Source organism: Halichoerus grypus, chromosome X (genome assembly GCF_964656455.1).
Source record: "Halichoerus grypus chromosome X, mHalGry1.hap1.1, whole genome shotgun sequence".
Lineage (NCBI taxonomy): Eukaryota > Metazoa > Chordata > Mammalia > Carnivora > Phocidae > Halichoerus > Halichoerus grypus.
Genome location: NC_135727.1, coordinates 5,556,310 through 5,576,198, shown reverse-complemented (window position 1 = coordinate 5,576,198; position 19,889 = coordinate 5,556,310). Strand labels below are relative to the sequence as shown.

Genomic DNA, 19,889 nt, shown 5'->3' with positions numbered 1-19,889 from the left:
GCACTGATGGAAAAGTGATAAGTTGCGTTGTTTATTTTGTGGGAAATCTTTTGTTGTTGGTTTTTGTGTGTTCCTTAGCAAAGGTTCTAGTGGTTGTCACCTATGAGGATGGTGGGCCACCCCCGCCCGCAGCCCCCACCCCCACCCCGCCATTGACTGGAACGGCCTGTGTCTTCTGAGCTCGACTAAAGGGGTCCTACGTCCCTGCTTTTCGGTGGGCCTCTTTGGAAGGCCCCTGGCCCCCGCGCTAGAAGCACTCAGCTGCTGATCAGAAACTTGCTGGCATCACAAGGGGACCCACGAGGAAAGCCCCTCCTGTCTCAAGCTTCGTGAATGCTGGAAAGGGGGACAGCGCCAAGGTCAGGAGTGAGGCTGTTGTCTCTCCTGACCGGCAGGCAAGGCTCAGGCGACCAGATCTTCCTGGGCCTGCCTCAACACTCCTTAGCCAGCTCCTTGGCCGAGTGGGTGAAAATGCTGCCGCTTCAAAGAAAAGAGGGCCCACGGGGGCCAAAACCGGTCCTGGGCCAGGATTCGCAGCCTCCTCGGGTTTATCCGATGAGGTGTGTGTAGTATCGCAAGTTAGAAAGAACACAGACTCGCCGTTGTCATTGTTTATTTACTCCTGCGGAGTTTTGCTTTTCTTTATTAAAGCCAAAAATAGAGTCAGGGCTACACAATGGTGATTTTTATCTGTCACCAGTGGCCTGTGAGCTTAGGGACCCGGGTTGTCCTTGAAGTGTTCACAGAGTGCACACTTGTAATCTGAGGAGCCCTCCTGCTCCTCGTTCTCACTGGGGGCCTCGTTTGGGGACATGAACAGAAGGGCAGCCAGCAGGATGGAATAACAGCTGTTGTACAGCAACATCACTGACTCAGAATCGGGGTAGGCCGGGGGGGCAGTGGGCAGCTCCCCCGCACCGTCCCTTCCGGCAGTAGCCGGGGGCACAAACATCACATTCCTGGAGGTGCCCTCCCCACTTGGGCCCCCCTGCCCACTTGGGCCCCGGTCTGCCATGGCATATGTGGCTATGCTGCTCAGGGCCCAGATCTCAGAGAAGGCAAAGGCCCGGGTGCCACTGGGTCCCTGAACATTTGGGGCTTCTTCGGGGTCCGCCTCGTCCTCTTTGGTGGATTCGTTGTGATGGATTCGTGGGGAACGTCTTGTCGCTGCTACCTGCTTCTTCCTCTTCAGAGGTGTTGCACTGCTTCCTGGCCACCCGGTGCCAGTTGTCAGGTTACCTTTTCCCTGAATATTCTCGAGCAGCACGGGCCTGTCTCGCTGGAAGTTGGAGTTGCGGTACATCTGAAACGAGAGTCATCCTTTTAGTCATTCTGGAAGGAAAGAATCGTGTTCCCGGCTGCTGCCGCCGTTGCCACGGCCACCGCGGCCACCGCTGGCGCCACCACTACTCCCTGCCCCTCCCCCCCCCCCAGGCAGTCATAATGGCCTAGATAATGGTCTAGTTCTACTATGGAGGAAAGGTCCTCTGCGGCTGCCTGCGAGGTTCCTCACGCCCTAGAGCCTGAGCTCACCACCCACACAGCATGCATAGGTTAAGGTGTTCACACACCTATCTGACGTTCCCTGGCTTCTGTTTAGGCATAGAGGAATATGTTAATAAAATATTAATAAGAAATTAAACCCTTTCGGGAGATCCTTCATCTGGGTCTACTGGGAAGCTGTTGGAAGGACAGAAAACGGGGGAAACGCAAGGACTCTCTACGTTACCATCATCCTCTTGTTCCCCGGGGCGTGAACCGAAGGGTCGTCTGGGCGTATTTTGCTGAACCCGTACAGGTTCATTAGGCGGATGAGCCCCTTCAAGCTGTCAGTTTCGAAGATTCTCTCTGGGCCCCTCCGGTGAAGAATCTCCCTCTGGAAAAGGTCTTCATCGATGATCACGGTGTCGCCGTCATCATTCCAGCGCACGGACGTGAAGGTGTTGTCCTCCACGATGCTCCAGAGCTTCCTCGGGAAGGAGAGCCCGAAAATGTTCTGTCCCACATTGGCGGCACCCAGGTTTGGGGCCTGTGGCTGTGGGTTGTCTTGGGGATCTGGATCTCGGCTCACAGCTGGGTCCTCATGCTTCTCTAAAACCTCCCTGGAATCCAAATTTGGTTCCAGGGAGGAATTAGATGGGACCTCTGTTGCTGCCTCCCCATCACCAGGTGGAGGCAGCTTGACTTGGTCTATCTTGTCGGTACTCTGACCAGCCATGGAGCTAAGTCTAGATCGGGAGCATTTTCACCCCGAGACCATCTCACTAGACTCTCGAGTCAGAAATGCCTTCGGCCAGTACAGGGATGCCCAATATATACTGTTCACAGAATTCTGGAGTCTTGTAGTGGGGCAACCGGGTGCCTGGGTCATCGCCCTCTTTATTTGTCATGTGATGTCACAAAGGTGACTCTGAGCTGGTCTGGAGAGGGAGCCCTGGCCAAGTGTGGGGGAGGGGAGGGGTACAGGCCCCCAGCTTCTCTCTTTTCTACAAGTATACAAAAGTATGGTTTGAGTTCCCCAGGAAGGCTCCTGTCTACAACCAGGAACATTGTTTCCCGGGGCCAGGCCCTGGATGGGTAGAGAAACCACAGTCCTAGGTCCACTCCCACTCCCTGAGGACGTGGGGGGGGGAGGGCGGGTACCTGTTCTTGGCCTCTCTGATTAGCTCAAGGGCCAGGCCCTGGTTAGCCCTGGCTTGGCTACCACCGAGTCTGCCCGGGTCAGATGGGCCCCTGGGAGACTGTATCTCTCAGAAGATGGCAGTCCCTAGCGGTCTGGTTGGCCTAGTCTCAGTTGGTAGCCCCCCTCTTCTTCCTGCCCCCTCCCCCTGCACTTCCTGCTTTGGTCTCTTTCACCTGCTCCTGCTGGTTAGTTGGTCCTGCTCAGATGGGCCTGAACCAAGAGCCCTGTTTTCTTGCCCCTGGGTCAAGTCGTCCCCAGAGTAGGGCTGTGCTAGAGCACGGTGAGAGCGCTCCTCTCGTTCCTCAACCTCAGTGTTACCCACAGCACCTCAGACACACGGCTAACCCAGAGCGCCAGCGCTGTCAGTGAATGGCCGCCTCCTCTGCCGAGCTCGAGGGTCTCCTGTTGAGCTCTGCTTGTCCCCAGATCTCATCCCTCGCCAGATCACAGTGGGATTGTCTTTAGTTTCCATTTCTTCCCTATAGAAACTCTCCTCGTTGCCCGAGATGTGCTCACTTTGGGGACACTTGTGCTCGCCCTTTGCAAATCTCCTCCCGCGGACAGGTGGATTCAGCCTCCCTTGAGGCTGCCTCGAAAGCCCTCTCTCCTTTCTTCAGTAGAGTGGTTTGGCTTCAGCTCTCCCAGATTTCTGGCCACCCGCTTCCAAATTGGATCTCCCTTGGCACTTCCCCTTTTAATTACTTGATTTTGGGGTTTAGCATGTTTTCTGTTTCTGTTGAAACAAAGCATTTCACGGACCCACTCCCATGCCAGCGCTGCTCCCCTTGCCCACCCCCACCCTGACTCCTGTGTCCCTCTCCTGCCATGACCTTGATGGTAGATACCTTGAGTAATGTCATTTGCTCTGGGGTTACTTTTCAAAGGGCCTGTTTTATACAGTCTCACTCCCCAGGAAAACTCCTGCTTGTTTAGCTAGACGTGACCAGAGGAAGCCAATATGCAGTATCTGAAAATAGAGGAGAGTCTGGGCGTGGGATGGGACAAAAACCTAAATGAAAGTCATCTTCACCATAGATGAGAGGATGGGACCGTGGTTGGAGGGATACATGTTCCCTAGCCACCTGGACAGCTTTGTTCTTAATCTTCACTCTGGTGCCGTGGAAAGGCCCCGCCTGCGAGGATCCTAGCTCCTTGAGCCAGCTCTGCCACCGAGGAGGGTCATTCGCCCTCTCGGAGGGTCAATCCTTTGTGTCTAAACAGGGAGCGCCAAGAGGGTTCGAGAGAGGGTCTCCCGAGGGGACTTTCCATCCAAGGGCTGGGACCCTCGATGGAGCCCCCAGGTCTAGAATCGGGCTGGCTTCGTGGTCTTTGTGCTGCTTGACAGTTTACCAAGTGTTCATTCCAGAAGTCAGTGTGTGCTGTGGGGGCCTGCCTCGAGAGGCTAAGGATTTACACGGGAGCTTAAAAAAGGGCCACCGTTTAAAAGCCATTGGTGGCTTCTCAGAAGGGGGCTCCTAGAGTCTCTGGTTAAACAGCCCAGCTTCCTTCAGTTGCGTACCTAAGAATTTTCTCCTCAATGAGCTCTTTAAAGAATGAAAATGATATTTTGCTGGGGCCTTTGCGAGCCCCTGAGCTCTGCTGTTTACTTAGAGGGACTGGACCGTGTGTGTGGGGGGGGGGGAAATGGGGAGAGATGACCAGTCGGGAACCCACGGTCTGGCGCTCCACAGAGATCAGGCAGTGATGTGATTTGACTTGATTTAGGCACCGTCGGGTCCTAAGTCTGGTGTAGGACCGTTGCCTAACGTTCTTGGTCTCGGGTCCCCAAATCTCCCGCTGGGGCTCAGCATCTAGGACAGCAGGCTCATCTTGTCCCCTGAAGAGGAAATAGCCACAGTGCCGTCTTCAGTCTAGTTGAAGGGCATGATGGAAGTTTCAGCCTCCCTCAGCTAAGCCTTCTCAATCCCAGCATTTCACCCCCAGGACCTGTGGCTGCCACTCAAGACAGTCTTTCTTAGACAGCTTCCATGCTCAAGACCCTTGGAGAGAAATGACTGCTCTTCGGTGCTCCAAAGGCCCCAGACGTGACCGGGACGGGTGGCCGCCTTACACGGGGCCAAAGCCCCAGTCAGGCGACTCGGCAGAGCACAGCTGAGGGGGCTGCGAGGACAGCCACCCCGAAGGGACTCGCCACAGCTTCTGCGCAGCCCTGTGGCCATCGAGAAAGGGGCCGAGCGCTGGGCTATGGGGCCCGAGGCCCGGAGCCTCCGCCCAGCGAGCCTGGCTCTGTGGCCTTGCCTGCCGCCCCTGCCTTCGGGCCCCCGTCCTTCAAGCCATCCGTTGCTCCCTGGGTCCCGGGAGCTGCCCCCTTCCTGGTCTCCATGCCCCGCAGGCACCGCCCTTCCCCTGCACTTGGCTCAGGTCCCAGCTGACGGGACTCTCTCAGCCACCGCTCAGAAGGAACGCATCTGTGGCTAGACGCAAGCCCTGAGACATCCATCCCAGGCCTGCCTTCTCCCGCCCCCCCTGGCCCCTGCTCTCACCTTCCCCGGGCCCGCGCCCGCCAGCCCAGAAGCCCTCCGGCGCCTCTCACTCACGGTGTGTGGGGCACCAGCCGCCGCCGCGGTGCCGGCCAGCACTGTTCTCTTACACACCTGGAGCTCCTGTCAGGGGCGGACCCCAAGCTGCCCCCTCCTGTGGTGCTGCCTCCCTGAGGCCCCCCTCTGGGGCCCGGGCCCCCTCAGGGCTCCCCTCCTGGGGCACCCATGTCCAGCCCAGCTCCCACATGCAATCCCAGTCGAGATGCTCCTGTCTCCCCCTCCAGACTAGGAAGGCAGTCCTTGAGGACAGCAGAGACCACCATGTGAACCTGGTCCCCGAAAGTTCTGTGCCCCCCAGCAGCAGCTGGGCGGCCTTTCGCGTCCTGGAAAACAGCTCTGTGTTGTAACGGGGCGGGAGGAGCCGTCAGCGAGGACACCTGCCTCACCGTGGCCGTGCTGAGCACTCCCTGGGGTCTGGGCCATTCACTCGGGACCACGGTCCCTCGGGCAGGTATCAGGAAAGGCCCAGCCGAGGCCGTGGCAGGTGGAGTCAGGGGCCCAGGTTCCACCTGAGCAAGTGGAGCCAGGCCCTTCTGTCTGCCCTGAAGCCATGAAGCCCCCCCCACCCCCGTACGCTGGGGGGACGAGCAGCAGAGGAGGCTTCCTGGTCTGGCTGGTGTCACACTTCTGTAGCTTCCGAGGCTCAGGGGACAATGGGAAGCATGTCCTTAGAGGCTAAACATGGCCCGGGGCCGTCGAGTAAAACGTGCCTTTCTAAAGGAGCCACGTGCAAGCTTGCTTCCCAGCCAGCCTCCCTCCCTGGCTGTACACAGCGGGGGGGGGGGGGGGGGGGGGGGGGCGGATTCTCCCGGTTCCCACCGGCTTGCCTTTCGGCAGTCTCTCAGACACGTCTCCTTCAGGGACCTTCTCCCACCGGGAGCCCGGGCGTTACAGTCACTCCACCACTGTCTCTCTCTGCTGTGAACTCTGAAGCTTGGAAACAGAACCCGTCTCCTGGTGCTTTCTGCCTCCTGGAGCCCCTGGAAAAGGAGGACCACGTGGGAGGGAGAGGCAGCCTGCCGAGAGACAGAGACTTTGAGAGACTGGAAAAGCAGGGTTCAGGCCGTGTTCCCAAAATGAGCCAAACGGGTCCTGTGTGCGCGGGCCCCTAGGTGGTGGATTTCATCACGGCAGACTGCCTCCCGTGGGCTCCAACGGCCCCAGCACCCAGCTCGAATTTTCTTTCATGTTGACGATTGCTTCAAATGTAGCTCAAAGCGGCACACTTGGGGCCGTTTGGAGGCTGCCTGCTTGCCATACCCCACCAGGCCTCACCCCACGTCTGCTAAGAATACAGAAGAGAGAGCTTTGTGGTTCTCAGACCCCGAGCCAGTCCCCCGAGCTGCTGAGCTGAGCCCCCTCCCCGAGCAGGTCCTTCCCTGGCCTTTGTCCGTCAGCCCACGGGGCCGCTGTAGCCAAACGCCACAGCCTGAGCGGCTTAGGACTACGGGACATCGCTGCTCTCTCTCCTGGTGCTGGAGGGGCAAGGGGCCAGCAGGGTGCCAGCAAGGTGGAGTGAGAGCCCCCCTCCTGGTGCACAGCTGCCACCTTCTCGCCGTGTCCTCTCCTGGTGGAAGGGGCTGGGGAACTCTCCGGAGCCGCTTTTACAAGGCGCTACTCGCATCCACGAGGCTTCCACCTTCTTGACCTAAACACCTCCCAAAGGCCCCACCTCCAAAGGCCATCATGTTTGGTGCTTAGGATTTCAACAGATGTATCTGGGGGAGGGGGGGCGGGACTCACCGAGACCGGAGCACTCCCATCCTGCATCGAGCCCCCCTGACAGTAAGCCCGTGGGCAGTCTCATGCTGTGAGGGGGCTCCCCTGGAATGGGACTCTGTTCAGGCGCCACCCAGGAGAGCCGCTTGTGTGTTGCTGCCTGTCCTGGTCTTGTCCTCTTCCTGGATCAGCCCCCAATCCCTGGAGCCCCCTGCAGTTTGCTCATGAGCTCTTGGGAAATCACAGGTCTGACCCTTAGAGGCTGATGTTGATCCAAGGCGAGGTGCAGGGTTTTTAGCCCAGCTCGGGGGGACGCGAAGGATGGCAAGGCCAAAAAGGCTTGGGAAAGCGTCTGCTCGTCACGGGGACTTGGGCAGCCGCTGTCTGGCCTGGCAGTGTCTCGACTTTCTGAAGGAAAGCCACTGACTTTGTGAGACCCCGAACTCACAAAGCCTAGTTGGCTGCCTTGAACGCTGAGCCCAAACCTGCAAGCGTGCACTGTGGGTGGGCCTGTTCGGCCTCAGCACCAGCTGTGCTGAAAGGAAATCAGGCAAAGCTCCACGAACAGATCTGGAGCTCTGGGATCCTTGCAGGTTTGGGACCCTCCCTCTGGGGGGGGGGGGAGGGGTCCAAATCTGTCCGCATATCTTGGGGGCCGTCCTGGACCCCCGTCGCGGTCCCTTGCAGATGTGCACGATAGAGGGCCTGTTCTCTCCTGCGACCAAGGGAGACAGAGCTGCCCAGGGGCGTGGCATTTCCGACACAGACCAGTGAGTGCACTCCTGACTCGGGATGCCCACGGAAGCCGCACGTCCCTGGGGGGCCCATCACCGGGACCGGGAGGCCTCCATGCGCTCTGCACAGATCCAACGCAGGCCCCTGTGCCTTGGACTCATCGTGCAGGCCTAGCCTGGCTAGTTGTAGTCTGCAACAAGGACTGCTTGCCTGGGCCCCTCGGCCTGCTCCTGCCGCACCCACCAGGTGGGGAGGGTATTCACTCAGCCTTCCCGGGAAGGCCTTGCTCTTTTCTCTCCCCCTCACGTGATAAGCGATCGGGATGAAAAGGGTTATGGACACCTGTTTCAAAAACTGCCAGAAATTCAGGATGTCGTCATCCTGACCACCTCTTGACCCTGATGAGTCTTTTCGGTTCCCTTCTATGACAACGCTGGTCTGTGAAAATGCTTTAGACCCTCTTGCACAGGAGCCCTCCAGACAAGAGGGTCTGGGGGAGAAGAGGGGCGGGGGGACGAAACAATGCAGTTTGATCACTGAACAGACACACTCATTTTGGAACCATGGAGGAAAGACAGGCCCTACACCCGGGACGTGCGGGGCAGGGGGAGGGCTCTGTGATCCTGGTGTTTCAGGAGCGCGCCTGGAAGCTTGCCCCCTCCTGAGGAACGCTCCTGTGCTGCCCCTGGAGCTGCCACAAGGCGGGCAATCGAAAAGGACAGCCGACGGCCGAGGCTGCGAGCAGCCGGACAGCAGCGTGACACAGCTGGGGTGGCTCCGGCAGCGCGGCCACCAGTCACCTCCCTTCTGCCATTCTCCACCCGGACACAGCAGCACGTTCCACAGGGTAAGGGCCCAGTCCTACCAGGAGGCCCACGCCACTCCTGCCCGTCCCAAGCCCTGGGCTGTTCTGGGTGCTTGTGACCAAAAGGCCCTAAAGCAGAGGTTCCCAGGACCCCGTCCGCCGGTGCCCTGAGCGGGCTGGAGCAGCTCACAGACAGGCACACAACTCACTCACTAAGACCCCCGGCTGCTTGCAAACGGATGTAGCTCAGGAACAGCCAGACGCAAGAGCTGCGTGGGCCACGGGATGTGGGCAGGGGTGCGGAGAAGCTTGCGTGCCCTCTGAGTGCGCCCCTCCGCCCACGCCTCCATGTCACCCACCTGAAAGCTCTCTGAGCCTGTCCCTTTGGGGTTTTATGGAGGCTCCCCCACTCAATCGCCATCCTCTCTGCCCTCCCCCGTGGTCAGGGGGTGGGGGAACTGAAAGGTCCCACCCACTAACCCCCTGGCTGGTGCACTTGGCAATCAGGCCCCCTCCCTAGGTGCTTCTCAAAGTCACCTCATGGACATAACAAAAGACACCTTCATCGCTCTCCGGGCTTTGGGATTACAAGAGGGTTTGGGGAGCTCGGAGTCAGGACTCTGGACCAAGACCAAGTATATATGAGAAATGCATTTTGGTCATTGAATGACCAACCATATATCTTCATTATGAATCACATGAGCATACCTGCATTTCACCTATTAGGAATCCTGTTGCCGTGAACATGGGTACACAAAGCAGTTTTGAGACCCAGCTTTCAAGTCCTTAACTGTACGCTCAGAATTGGGATTGCTGGCTCATACAGTCATTTCCATTTCTAATTTTTTGAGGCCCCGTCACACTCTTTTCCACAGCAGCTGTTATCGGGTTACATTCCCACAAAAGTGTACAAGGATTCCGATTTCTGCACAGACCCTACGTTGGAAAGGCAACAAAACTCTCTTTCTTCTGCTCAAACTTTCTGATGCCGTTGAAAGGTAGCAAACACCCTTCCTTCCTGTCACAGGAGAGTGCTCTGTCTTCTCCAGGATCCAATGGCTATTCTCAGAGCAATTCTCCATTTCAGACTATGCTCCGACACCCGAGGTACCCCTTCTCCAAGTAGGACCGCCGTCATACCCCAGCTTCCCGGGGACCAGCCACACAGAAGCAATCACAGGGACCAGACACGCCCAGCCGCCAGGACTCAGGGCATTTCCACTGCAGTGCTCGCCCCGGGAGCCGCACCCCCTCGCCCTGCCTCCGCTTCTTCTGCGGGTCTCAGGACACCCCTCCCACCTTCCTGCCAGGACTGCGGCTGCTAGACACGGTCCCCTATGGCTGGGACGTGTCCTGCTTCTCCTCGTGTCCTCACTGCTCACCCACAGGGCCTTCCAGAGAGCAGAGCTCAGCCCAGGTCTGGGAATCAAGGAGCCAGTGAGCAGGGCTCCCTCTGCGCTGGGAGGACGTTTCCCCCCCTTTCTGGAAGAACCAGGCCAATGCACGAGCACGCGTGTGTGTGCCTTTGGCATTTGCAGAATGACAGACAGGAAGGCATCAGAAGCAAGAACCAACAAACTTTTCCTTTTATTTCTCTATTTCCTGACCCCATCACTTCACTCCTCCTTTCTTTCGCCTTTTCAACCCATCGCTAGACCAATGCCCTGTGATTTTGGTCCGGAGCGCAAACAAGGAGGCAAGGGGTCCCAGATGGTTTCCAGGACATGACAAAACTCTTAACTCTTGAACGGGGTACGGACAACTGCCGCGGGGTGGATGTCACTCACACACTCCGCCGCTGAAACGGATGAAACCTTCTATGGCAAGGAACCCCACAGGACAGCTTCCTCAAGGACACCAAGCTCTGGACGTGGGAGTCATCCCAGGGAACAACCAGCCCCATCCCCAGGAGGCTCCTTGCCCTGCTTTCTTCCCCCAACCCTCCCTGGCCCTGCACTCCTTAAAACACCCAGGGCTCTGTCTTCACGCACACACACAAACACACACAGGGAAGGACCAACAAGCGGCCTCACTTCAAGCCCAGCATCCTGGAGGAGAAGCTGCCGACCCCACCAAAGCCTGGAAAGGGCCTGGCAGACGCGGGGGCTCAGGCCCCCTCTTCCTCATCTCTCGCAGCCCCTTCAGACAGGGCCAGGGAGGAAGCCGGCTGCCCGAGATTGAGCCGGAGCAAATACTCCAGCATTTGCAACTTGCTGGTTTCGGCGTGGGCCCTGGGACCCCACAGGAACTCGTAGCGGGCAGGGTCGCTGCCGGGCACCTGCCGGTACTCCACGTACCCTTCCTGCACCCAGACGTTGGTGAGGAGCTCCCTGGGCTCCCCATAGATGACGTGCTCCTGGCCGGCATACACCCCCATGACCCCCAGCGCTTCCCACACCTGCTCCTCAGGGGCATGGTCGTCCTCCAGGAGGATCACCCCCAGGAGCACCACCAGGAGGCCGGTCTTGGGCATGCCCTGCTCACCGCTCAGCATCCCATCCCAGGTGAGGCCCAGGACGGGGACCAGGATGTAGGAGTGGTCGCCGGGGTCCACTTCCTTCACATCCACGCCAAAGACCTGCTGCATGCACTCGGTAGCTTGGCCCAAGATCACGGGGAAGGCGTCCTGGTCATCCTCGCCGACGATCTCCAGCATCTCTGCCTGGCTGGTCGGCTGCTGGGTGCGATACTTGAGGAGCAGGAAGGCCACCAGGTTGACTACCTTCATGTGGAGTGCAGTTTGGAGCAGGGGCTGGGCCACTTCCGGCTCCAGCCCGGGGCCGGGCCCCTCCTCGATGGATGAGCTGGAGCTATCTTCAGACAGGCTCCAGGGAGTGGCTGCCGCGGCACTGGGGGGGGGGCGGGCACTCGGAGGGCTCTGGGGAGGACTTGGGGACCCAGCGGCAGACCCCTCCTCTGGGGTAGCAAAGAACAGGGCAACATAAGAGGAGGAAGAGGAGGAGGAAGAGGAGGAGGAAGAGGAGGGGGAGGAATAAGAGGAGAAGAAAGAGGGGAAACTGGAGGAGGAGGACGGGGAGGGGGAGGGGGAGGAGGAGTGAGACAGGGCCTCCTCGTCCTCCTCAGCCCCATACAGCTGTGCATCTACCAGGCGCTGGGCCTCTTTTGGGTCCTGAATGTCTTCCTCAAACTTCCGGAGCTCATTCCTATCACCCAGAGGCATGATGACTTATGTCTGGCAGCAGGCACCCGGTGTGGGCAGGTGGGGGCGAAGGGACCCAAGGGCCTGGGAGAGAGACGGAGTGTGAGGAGCCTCAGCTGAGGAAGGCACCCTTGGCAGCTCTGACAACGGTGACTCCGGGTCTCCATGTGGGCACTCTCTGGCCTCACAGGGGTCTCTCCCCGTGGGCCGCCTGTCCTCTAAGAAACTCAAGGGGGAAGTCAAGGGCCTCCTGTGCCCTGTGACCTTAGGACTCCTGCCTCACACCAAAGCCTTCGCCTCCCAGTTCCTGAGTCCCCTGGAGGAGGGCAGGACGGGGCACCTCAGGGTGCAGACTGGGAATGCAGCCCAGGGTCCCCGGGGCAGACAGGAGGGCTGGGTCTGACTCTGTGAGGTCCCCACTGCCGGGGACGGGGGGGTGGTCCCCACTCTGCGCACTCGGGGGACTCACCTCTGCCCTGGCAGGGCCTGGGCCCCACCCCTCTGCTAGCCTGAAGCAAAAGTCTCAGAACAAGACCACACAGCCCTGAGACTGAACAGAAGGAAGTGAGGGTGTCCACATCTGACCACACCCACCCAGGGCCTCCCAGGTTCCTGGGAAGGGGAGGCTGCTGAGTCCTTGACTCCTGCCAGGGCCCAGGGCCCAGGATCCTGCCTCCGCTGACCTGAGCTCAGACCCTCAGCAGACCAAGGCCTTTGCCTCCCTGAGAGCAGGGATCTGGAAGGAAGAAGGGGCTCAGCCAGACTGGCCCCGCCCAGAGTTCCCAGGGCTGACAGTAGGGGCAGGCCAGGTTTCTGGGGGGTCCCCTCCTTGTTCTGGCAAGTGGGGTCCACTCTCTTCCCTCGGGGTCCTCACCTGGGACTCCTGTCTGTCACCCAGGTGGGCTTCCTCAGATAACCTGATGCTGTCCTCTCAGAGCATGGTCCTCGCCTCCCTGAGAGCTCCAAAGAGCCTGAAAAGGCACCTCGGATACTGTGATTTATAAGTAAATATAGGTTTGCTCTTTGTCCACAGTTCCTGGCTCTCTGCTCTCAAACTCTTGGAATTTCCGGAGTGTGGGGAATGATAAATGTGTCTTTCGTTAATGTCCAGGAGGTGACTTTGGGCAGCACCTTTGGATGGGGGCTGGATGCCAGAACCAGCCAGGGGGTTAGAGGGTGGGAACTCTCAGTCCCCCCACCCACTGACCACAGGAGAGGGCAGAGCGGGGTAGCGACTGAGTGAGGGAGCCCCCATAAATCCCCAAAGGGACAGGCTCAGAGAACTTTCAGGTGGGTGACATGGAGATGTGGGGGGAGGGGCGCACTCAGAGGGTATGGAAGCTTCTCCGCACCCCTGCCCTCCCGTGGCCCACGCAGCTCTCGTGTCTGGCTGTTCCTGAGCTACATCCGTTTGCAAGCAGCCGGGGGTCTAGTAAGTGAGTTGTGTGCCTGAGTTCTGTGAGCTGCTCCAGCCCGTTCAGGGCACCGGCGGACGGGGTCCTGGGAACCTCTGCCTTAGGGCCTTTTGGTCACAAGCATCCAGAACAACCCAGGGCTGGCCAAGTGACCACTGAATGGTGGGACGCTCTTGTAGGCCTGAGCACCTACTCTGTGGAATCTGCTGCTATCTCTGGATAGAGTGTCAGAGCTGCCTTGAATTCCTGGACTCTCTGTGGGTGTACGAGATTCACTGTCGTGGGGAACGCCCCCTCCATCTTGCAGTTGGTACCAAAAGGTAACTACACCACATCCAGGCCCCCACCCACAGCAAGATCACAAAGGGCTGGCAGGGGGGCCCGGCCCCCCTGTCCTGGGGTGGGGAGTCCCTCAATCTCCGAGTAGGTTACTCTTTCTTCCTGCCAGGGCCTGCCCTTCCTCCCGGCCCCCAACCTGAGACAGAAGCCATGTGCCCCTGAGACCAAGACCTCAGCTCCCCGAGGACTCCCCACCTTCCGGCCCATGGGACAAGTGAGCATGCCACTTAGGGCCACCGCTGACTGTTCCTTCCAGGGCTGACACCAGGGCAGAGTTGGACTCTGTGCAGTCCTTTCTTTTCTGAGATGGGGGCGGGGGTAAGGTCAGTCCTCCTTCAGGGTCCTCATATTGCTGCCTGGGGTGATCTTGGGATCCTCCCTCTGCCGCCTTGATGTTTCCCACAGGCCAAGGGCCTCACATTCCTGAGAGCCCCCAGGCCCAACCATGTGGCAGAGGTGCCACATCCAGCCATCCCTGCTAGGGCCTCCCTGGGCTGAGAACAGGGAAACTGGACTCTATATAAGGTCCCTTCTCTTTTGAAGTGGGGGGAAACGTTCATACCCTCCATCCTCCCAAAGGGTCCTTTTCTTGAGTCCTGGCCGATCTTTGAAGTCTTTTCTCTGCTGACCAGGTATGGCTCCCTCTGTTGACCTCAAGTCAGCCCTCTGAACAGAATCTCACCTCCCTGAGAGCGGGAGGGAGTGGGTGCGCCACCTGCGGCCTTCCCTGCCTCTGCTCTTTGAGGAGGCCAAGGGGGGGCGAGTGGGGCCCACCCTGCCTGCATGGGGAATGCCCTCAGCACCCTCGAGGTGTGCATACTCATTCCCATCAGGGCCTGCAACTCTCTCTTCTGACCCAGAGCATCCTGCAGAGCATGTCCCTCAGAACCTGAAGAAAGGTGTGGGACGGCTCCTCAGGGCGCAGCCCGGGCAGCAGAGGCCTGAAGTCCCGGAGCTGACAGTGCGCTGCGTCGGGCTTGGGTGCTGAGGGGTCCCCTCTGGGCTGGGAGGGGCGAGCCCCTGGCCCCATGCTCAGAGCACGTACCTCACCTTGACCACTGGCACTCACCTGCACCTCCCCTGCTCTGGGACCTTAGAGGCTCCTGCCTCAGACCTAGGCCTCAACGCTGAGTTCTTGAAGCCCCTGGAGGACAAGAGGAGGAGTCACTTCAGGGTGCACACACAGAGCACGGCACACGGGGCCCAGTGGGGCAGGAGGGCTGGGGCGGACTCTGTGAGGTCCCCACCAGTCCAAGCTGGGCGGTCCCCTCCTTGGCCTCTCAGGGGACTGCTATTTCCCCTGGCAGGGCCTGGGCCCCCCTCCCGCAGCCTGAGGCCAAAGGGTCACAGCAAGACCACGCAGCCCTGAGACTCCACAGAAGGTAAGCGAGGGGGCCCACATGTGCCCACGCCTGCCAAAGGTCTAAGGGCTCGGCACGGAACCCCAGGGATGGCCAAGCTCGGGGTTCCATCGGTGCCGGGATGGGCGCACCTCTCCGTCTATACCCTGACCCCACGGAAGGCCTGGGAAAACTCCCTGTGTTGACCTGAGGCCACCCTCCTGGTGCCGAGGCCTCATCTCTGGGAGACACCAGAAGGAAAGTCAGGAGAAATAACTTGGCCCACCGATCGCCCGTCTCCCCATGGCTGACAGAAGCGGCAGGGTAGGCCTGGGCCCTGAGGATCCTGCTGTGGGAGGCATCCCCTCATTTCTCACTTCTCATCTCCCCGCCCACCGACTCCTGGCCACCCCCCCCCCGCCCCCCGGCCCCAGGGCCAGAGCCAGAGCCAAGGCCCCTGACTCCTCTGCTACATGAGTCCAGACCCTCAGCCCCAGGCCCTCCCCTCCCTTAGACCAGGGATCTGGAGAGGAGGAGGGGTTCAGCCTGACAGGCCCCACCCAGGGTTCCCAGGGCTGCCAGGTAGGGGCTGGCCAGATTTCTGGGCCATCCCCTCCTTGTCCCAAGGGGTGCATTGGGAGCCACTGACCCCTCCCTCGGGGGGTCCCCACACTGACTCTTGGCAGGAGCAGGGACTCCTGTGTGTCTCCCAGGTGGGCTTCTCCAGATGACCTGACTCCGACCTCTCCCAGCATGGTCCTCACACTCCGAGAGGAGGGTGAGGAGGCAGCAATCCACGCCCTCCCCCTGCACCCCACCCAATTCGCAAAGAGCTGAGATCGGGGTTGGCCTCTCTGTCCTGGGGCGGGGGTCCACTCTTTATCCTCAAGGTGCTCATGTTTACTTTCAGCAGGACCTGGAACTATCCCTTCTTCTAACCACAGGATGCATCCTGCAGGCCAAGGCCACCATCTTTGTGAGACCCAGAGGAGAAAGTGGGGCGCTTACTTTTCTTGACACCTGGCCTGGCCTCGCAGGACTGACCACCGGGGCAGGACTTCATTTGGGACACCTATGTCTGGGTGGGGGTCAGCTCAGTGCTCCCTCAGAGTCTTGGGACTCCACCCTCTGCTGACCTGAGGCCACACTCCTCAGACCAAGGCTCACCTCCTTCAGACCCTGGGTGCAGACGTCAGGAAACACTTCAGCTGCTCCCCCCACCTTGGGGGACATGGAAGAAGGAGCCCAAGGGCAACAAAATCATTGTCTGTTTCAGGCTCTACGGTCTTCAGCTCTCAGCCTGCATCCCTCCTGGACTCCAACAAGACCTGGGGCCCTGCCCTCTGCTGTCCCGAGTCCTTTCCCCTCTGACCGCCCCGCACATCCCTGAGAGCCAAGGCCAAATTCGGAGGTGCGACTCAGGCGGACAGCTGCTCAAGGGCCTCCCATCGATGACTCTGTTCTGGGGTCCAGGGTCCCCTCAGTTCTCCCTGAGTGTTCTCACCTGGATTCCAGCAGGATCTGAGCCCTCCCTGCTGCTGACCTGAGGATCCGCCTCTTACCCCAACCCCCGGCCTCTCTGAGACCCGGATGTGGATGTCTCGACGCGCCACTCGTCCTCCTCCCGCTCAGGGGCCTCCCAGGACTGACTCTGTTCTGGGGTCCAGGGTCCCTCATGTCCTCCCGCCGGGTCCTCACATGCAGTCCCATCAGCTCCTGACCCCCCGTTTTTTAAACCAGGCCCCCAGCCTCTGTCAGAACTGGATGCGGACGTCCTGACACACTGCCTGTGGACTTGGCACCAACAGGCCTACCGGGGCTGACAGCAGGGGCAGGCTTCAGTGCGTTGTCCCTGTTCTGGAGTCCAGGTCCCTCCCTGAGTCCTCCCTCAGGGATCTCAACAGGAGCCGCAGCACATCTGCTGATCCTCTCTCTGCTGTCCCCAGGCCTGTTGCCTCAGACCAAAGCCTCACTGCCCTGAGAGCCACGGGCAAAGACTGTGGCCATCACATCACGCTACAAAGTCCAGGGATTCCCTGAGAGGGGTTCCTTCGGGTCCCTTAGCCCTATCCTCTGTTCCCCATCCGGACTCCCTGGATGGCCCGTGCCCTCATCCCTGCTCCTGAGGGCCACTCCTTACAACAAGCTCTCAGTGTCTCTGGGACCCAGAGCAGAAGGCAGGACGTGCCTCATGTCAGCGTTGTCCCACCCTGGGGCCTCCCAGGACTGATTCCCTACTGGGTCCAGGGTCCCTCGTTCCTCCCTCTGGTTCCCACCTTGACTCCTGACAGAACCTGGGCGCTCCTCCCCCCTCCCCCCGCCTCCCGCCCCCCCCCCCCCCCCCGCGCCTGCCAACTAGAGACCCTGCTCCTTACACCAGACCTCCTGGCTCTCTGAGACCCCGAACCTGAAGTCGGGACTCACTTCGCATGCCCACGCCCCCCAGAGATCTTCCTGGACAGACACTATGGCCCAACCTCTGTGAGATCTCCTCTGTCCTCCCTCAGAGTTCATACCTTGACTCGGGTTATCCCCTGGGCCCTCTTCTCTGCCCACCTGAGGGAGGCCCTGCTCCTTCTGCCAAGGCCCCCAGTGTCTCTGAGACCCGGATGCGGAAGTCCGGACTCACCACGTGTTCCCATCTCCCCTCATGGGCCTTCCCTAACTGACGCTGTGCTGGGGTCCGGGGACCCTCAGTCCTCCCTCTGCATCCTCACCATAAAGCCCAGCAGGACCTGAGCCCGCCCCTCTGCCCACCGGAGGGAGGCCCTGCTCCTTCTGCCAAAGACCCCAGGTCTCTGAGACCCGGATGCGGAAGTCCGGACTCACCACGTGCTCGATCCCCTCCCCCACGGACCTTCCCTGACTGACGCTCTGCGGGGGTCCGGGGACCCTCAGTCCTCCCTCCGCATCCTCAGCGTGAAGCCCAGCAGGACCTGGGCCCGGCCCTCTGCCCGCCTGAGGGAGGCCTGCTCCTTCCGCCAAGGCCCCCAGTGTCTCTGAGACCCGGATGCGGAAGTCCGGACTCACCACGTGTTCCCATCTCCCCTCATGGGCCTTCCCTAACTGACGCTGTGCTGGGGTCCAGGGTCCCTCAGTCCTCCCTCTGCATCCTCACCATAAAGCCCAGCAGGACCTGGGCCCGCCCCTCTGCCCACCGGAGGGAGGCCCTGCTCCTTCTGCCAAGGCCCCCTAGTGTCTCTGAGACCCGGATGTGGAAGTCCGGACTAACCACGTGTTCCCATCCCCCCTCACAGACCTTCCCAGACTGACGCTATGCTGGGGTCCAGGGTCCCTATGTCCTCCCTCTGCATCCTCACCTGAACCCCAGCAGGACCTGGGCCCACCCCTCTGCCCACTTGAGGGAGGCCCTGCTCCTTCCGCCAAAGACCCCAGAGTCTCTCGGGAGACCCGGATGCACCAGTCCGGCTGCACTGGCCGCGTGTCCTCATCTCACCCGGAAGGCCTCCCCGGACTGGCATCACAGGGGGGCTTCTGCTGTGGTCCCCTCTGTCCTCCCTCAAGGTTCATCCTTGGACTCCCCTCCCGTTCGTGCCGGGGCCCTCCCCTCTGCCCACTAGAGCATCTGCTCCTTCCACCAGGCCCTCAGTCTCTCAGTGACTCTGATGCGGAAGTCCAGACTCACCACGTGTTCCCATCTTTCCCCCCCGCCCCCATCATGGACCTTCCCTGACTGATTCCCAGCAGGACCTGGGCCCGGCCCTCTGCCCGCCTGAGGGAGGCCCTGCTCCTTCCGCCAAGGCCCCTAGTCTCTCGGGACACCCGGACGCACCAGTCCGGCCGCACTGGCCGCGTGTCCCCATCCCGCCCAGCGGCCGTCCCGGACTCACCCTGGGGCCCGACCTCGGTGAGGTCCCCTGTGTCCTGAGCTCGAGAGTCCCTCGGTCCTGGCCCCGATCCATCCCCACCCCGTCCCCACCTGGACCCCCTGGGGCTCCCTGTGCCCCCGCCCCTTCCCGACCTGGCATCCTTCCCCTCTGACCAAGGTCCTAAGCTCCCTCAGACCCCCGAGGCGCGTTTCACCGGACGGACGCCACCTGTGGCCACCCTCCCCGGGGGGCCCCCAGGGCCTGGCCGCGGCAGGGCCCGAGGGGCTGGACCTGAGCGCCGAAGAGTGGCCCCCACAGTCCTCCGTCTGCCCCCGGAACCCGCTCCAGGGAGGGCCCGGGCCCGTCCCTCTGGGGACCCGTGTCCTCGGTCCTGGGCCCCGGCGGGAGGGGCTCAGCGGGACGACGCTGTCCCCGCCCGGGGTGTCTCGGGGCTGCCGGCATGGGCCACCTGGCTCCTGGGGGTCCCCCCACTCTGTGCTCCCTCACGGGTGGGCCTACCTGCACGCCTGGCCTGGCCCGACCGAGATCCGGCCTCCCACACACGGAGGTCCCGGCGTCTCTCACGCCTCCGAGGCAGAAGTCGGCACTCGTCACATCCGGACCCCATAGGAAGGGGTCCCCTCGGGCTGACAGCACGTCGGGCGGACATGGGTTCCGGGGTGGGCTACGTGGGGGCAGGAGAGGGGAGCGGGCAGGCCGGGGGCCCCTCGGTCCTCCCTGGGCTCCTCACCTGGACTCTGGCAGGATGGAGCCCCCGCACTCGGCAGCCCTGAGTCTGTGCCCCTTAGACCAACGCTCTCAGTCTCCGACATCCTTGAGCACTTGAGGGATGGTTGGCGGGGCTTGTGCCTCCCCTGCTCACAGGGCCCGGGGTCTCTCAGGGCCGCTGGCAGGGACACCGCAGGGTTCGGTGGCCCCCAGTGTTCTGGGACATGTGACCTCTCTGTCCTCACCCAGGAGGCCCTCCTCTACCCTTGTGTGGCACACACAGTCATGGGGCAGATGCCTGATGTGAAGCTGTAGTGCCCTTGACCCTGGGGCAGGGTCAGAGGAGAAGCTCTCCTTCCCAAGGGGTCCCTTGGCCGGCGGCCAGACTTCAGAAACATTCGGTTAAAGATTTAGTTTACTGAAGAGGCTGAGCAGCTGCAGGAGGTTTGGGGTTAGGTCCTACGTTTTTAGGGTTATCCACTATTGCAGGGTCTGCTGCAGGCAGTTGTCCTTTGTCGTGCGCCATCATCGTTAGAAACACGCTGTCCATCTCTACCTAGTGTGTGTACGACC

The 19,889-nt window shown here is 60.7% G+C and overlaps 2 protein-coding genes across 2 annotated transcripts; both read right to left on the bottom strand.

The window, feature by feature from the left end:
• Positions 1-712: 712 nt before the first annotated feature.
• LOC144380542 (heat shock transcription factor, X-linked member 3-like) lies at positions 713-2,218 on the bottom strand. The gene is made up of 2 exons (XM_078064869.1): positions 1,730-2,218; positions 713-1,303 (listed from the first exon to the last, which is right to left on the bottom strand). The coding sequence occupies exons 1-2, from the start codon at positions 2,216-2,218 to the stop codon at positions 713-715; spliced, it is 1,080 nt and encodes a 359-aa protein (XP_077920995.1).
• An 8,392-nt stretch (positions 2,219-10,610) lies between these two features.
• LOC144380541 (melanoma-associated antigen 8-like) lies at positions 10,611-11,684 on the bottom strand. Its single transcript, XM_078064868.1, has 2 exons — positions 11,566-11,684; positions 10,611-11,352 (listed from the first exon to the last, which is right to left on the bottom strand). The coding sequence occupies exons 1-2, from the start codon at positions 11,682-11,684 to the stop codon at positions 10,611-10,613; spliced, it is 861 nt and encodes a 286-aa protein (XP_077920994.1).
• Positions 11,685-19,889: the final 8,205 nt, after the last annotated feature.

Excerpts from the sequence above, each read along its gene's own strand:
- LOC144380542 (XM_078064869.1), bottom strand. The coding sequence starts at position 2,218 with ATGGCTGGTCAGAGTACCGACAAGATAGACCAAGTCAAGCTGCCTCCA. Across the intron at positions 1,304-1,729 it reads CGGGGAACAAGAGGATGATG|ATGTACCGCAACTCCAACTT; the intron begins GTAACGTAGAGA and ends CTCTCGTTTCAG.
- LOC144380541 (XM_078064868.1), bottom strand. The coding sequence starts at position 11,684 with ATGCCTCTGGGTGATAGGAATGAGCTCCGGAAGTTTGAGGAAGACATT. Across the intron at positions 11,353-11,565 it reads GAGGAGGACGAGGAGGCCCT|TGCCGCGGCAGCCACTCCCT; the intron begins GTCTCACTCCTC and ends CCCCCCCCCCAG.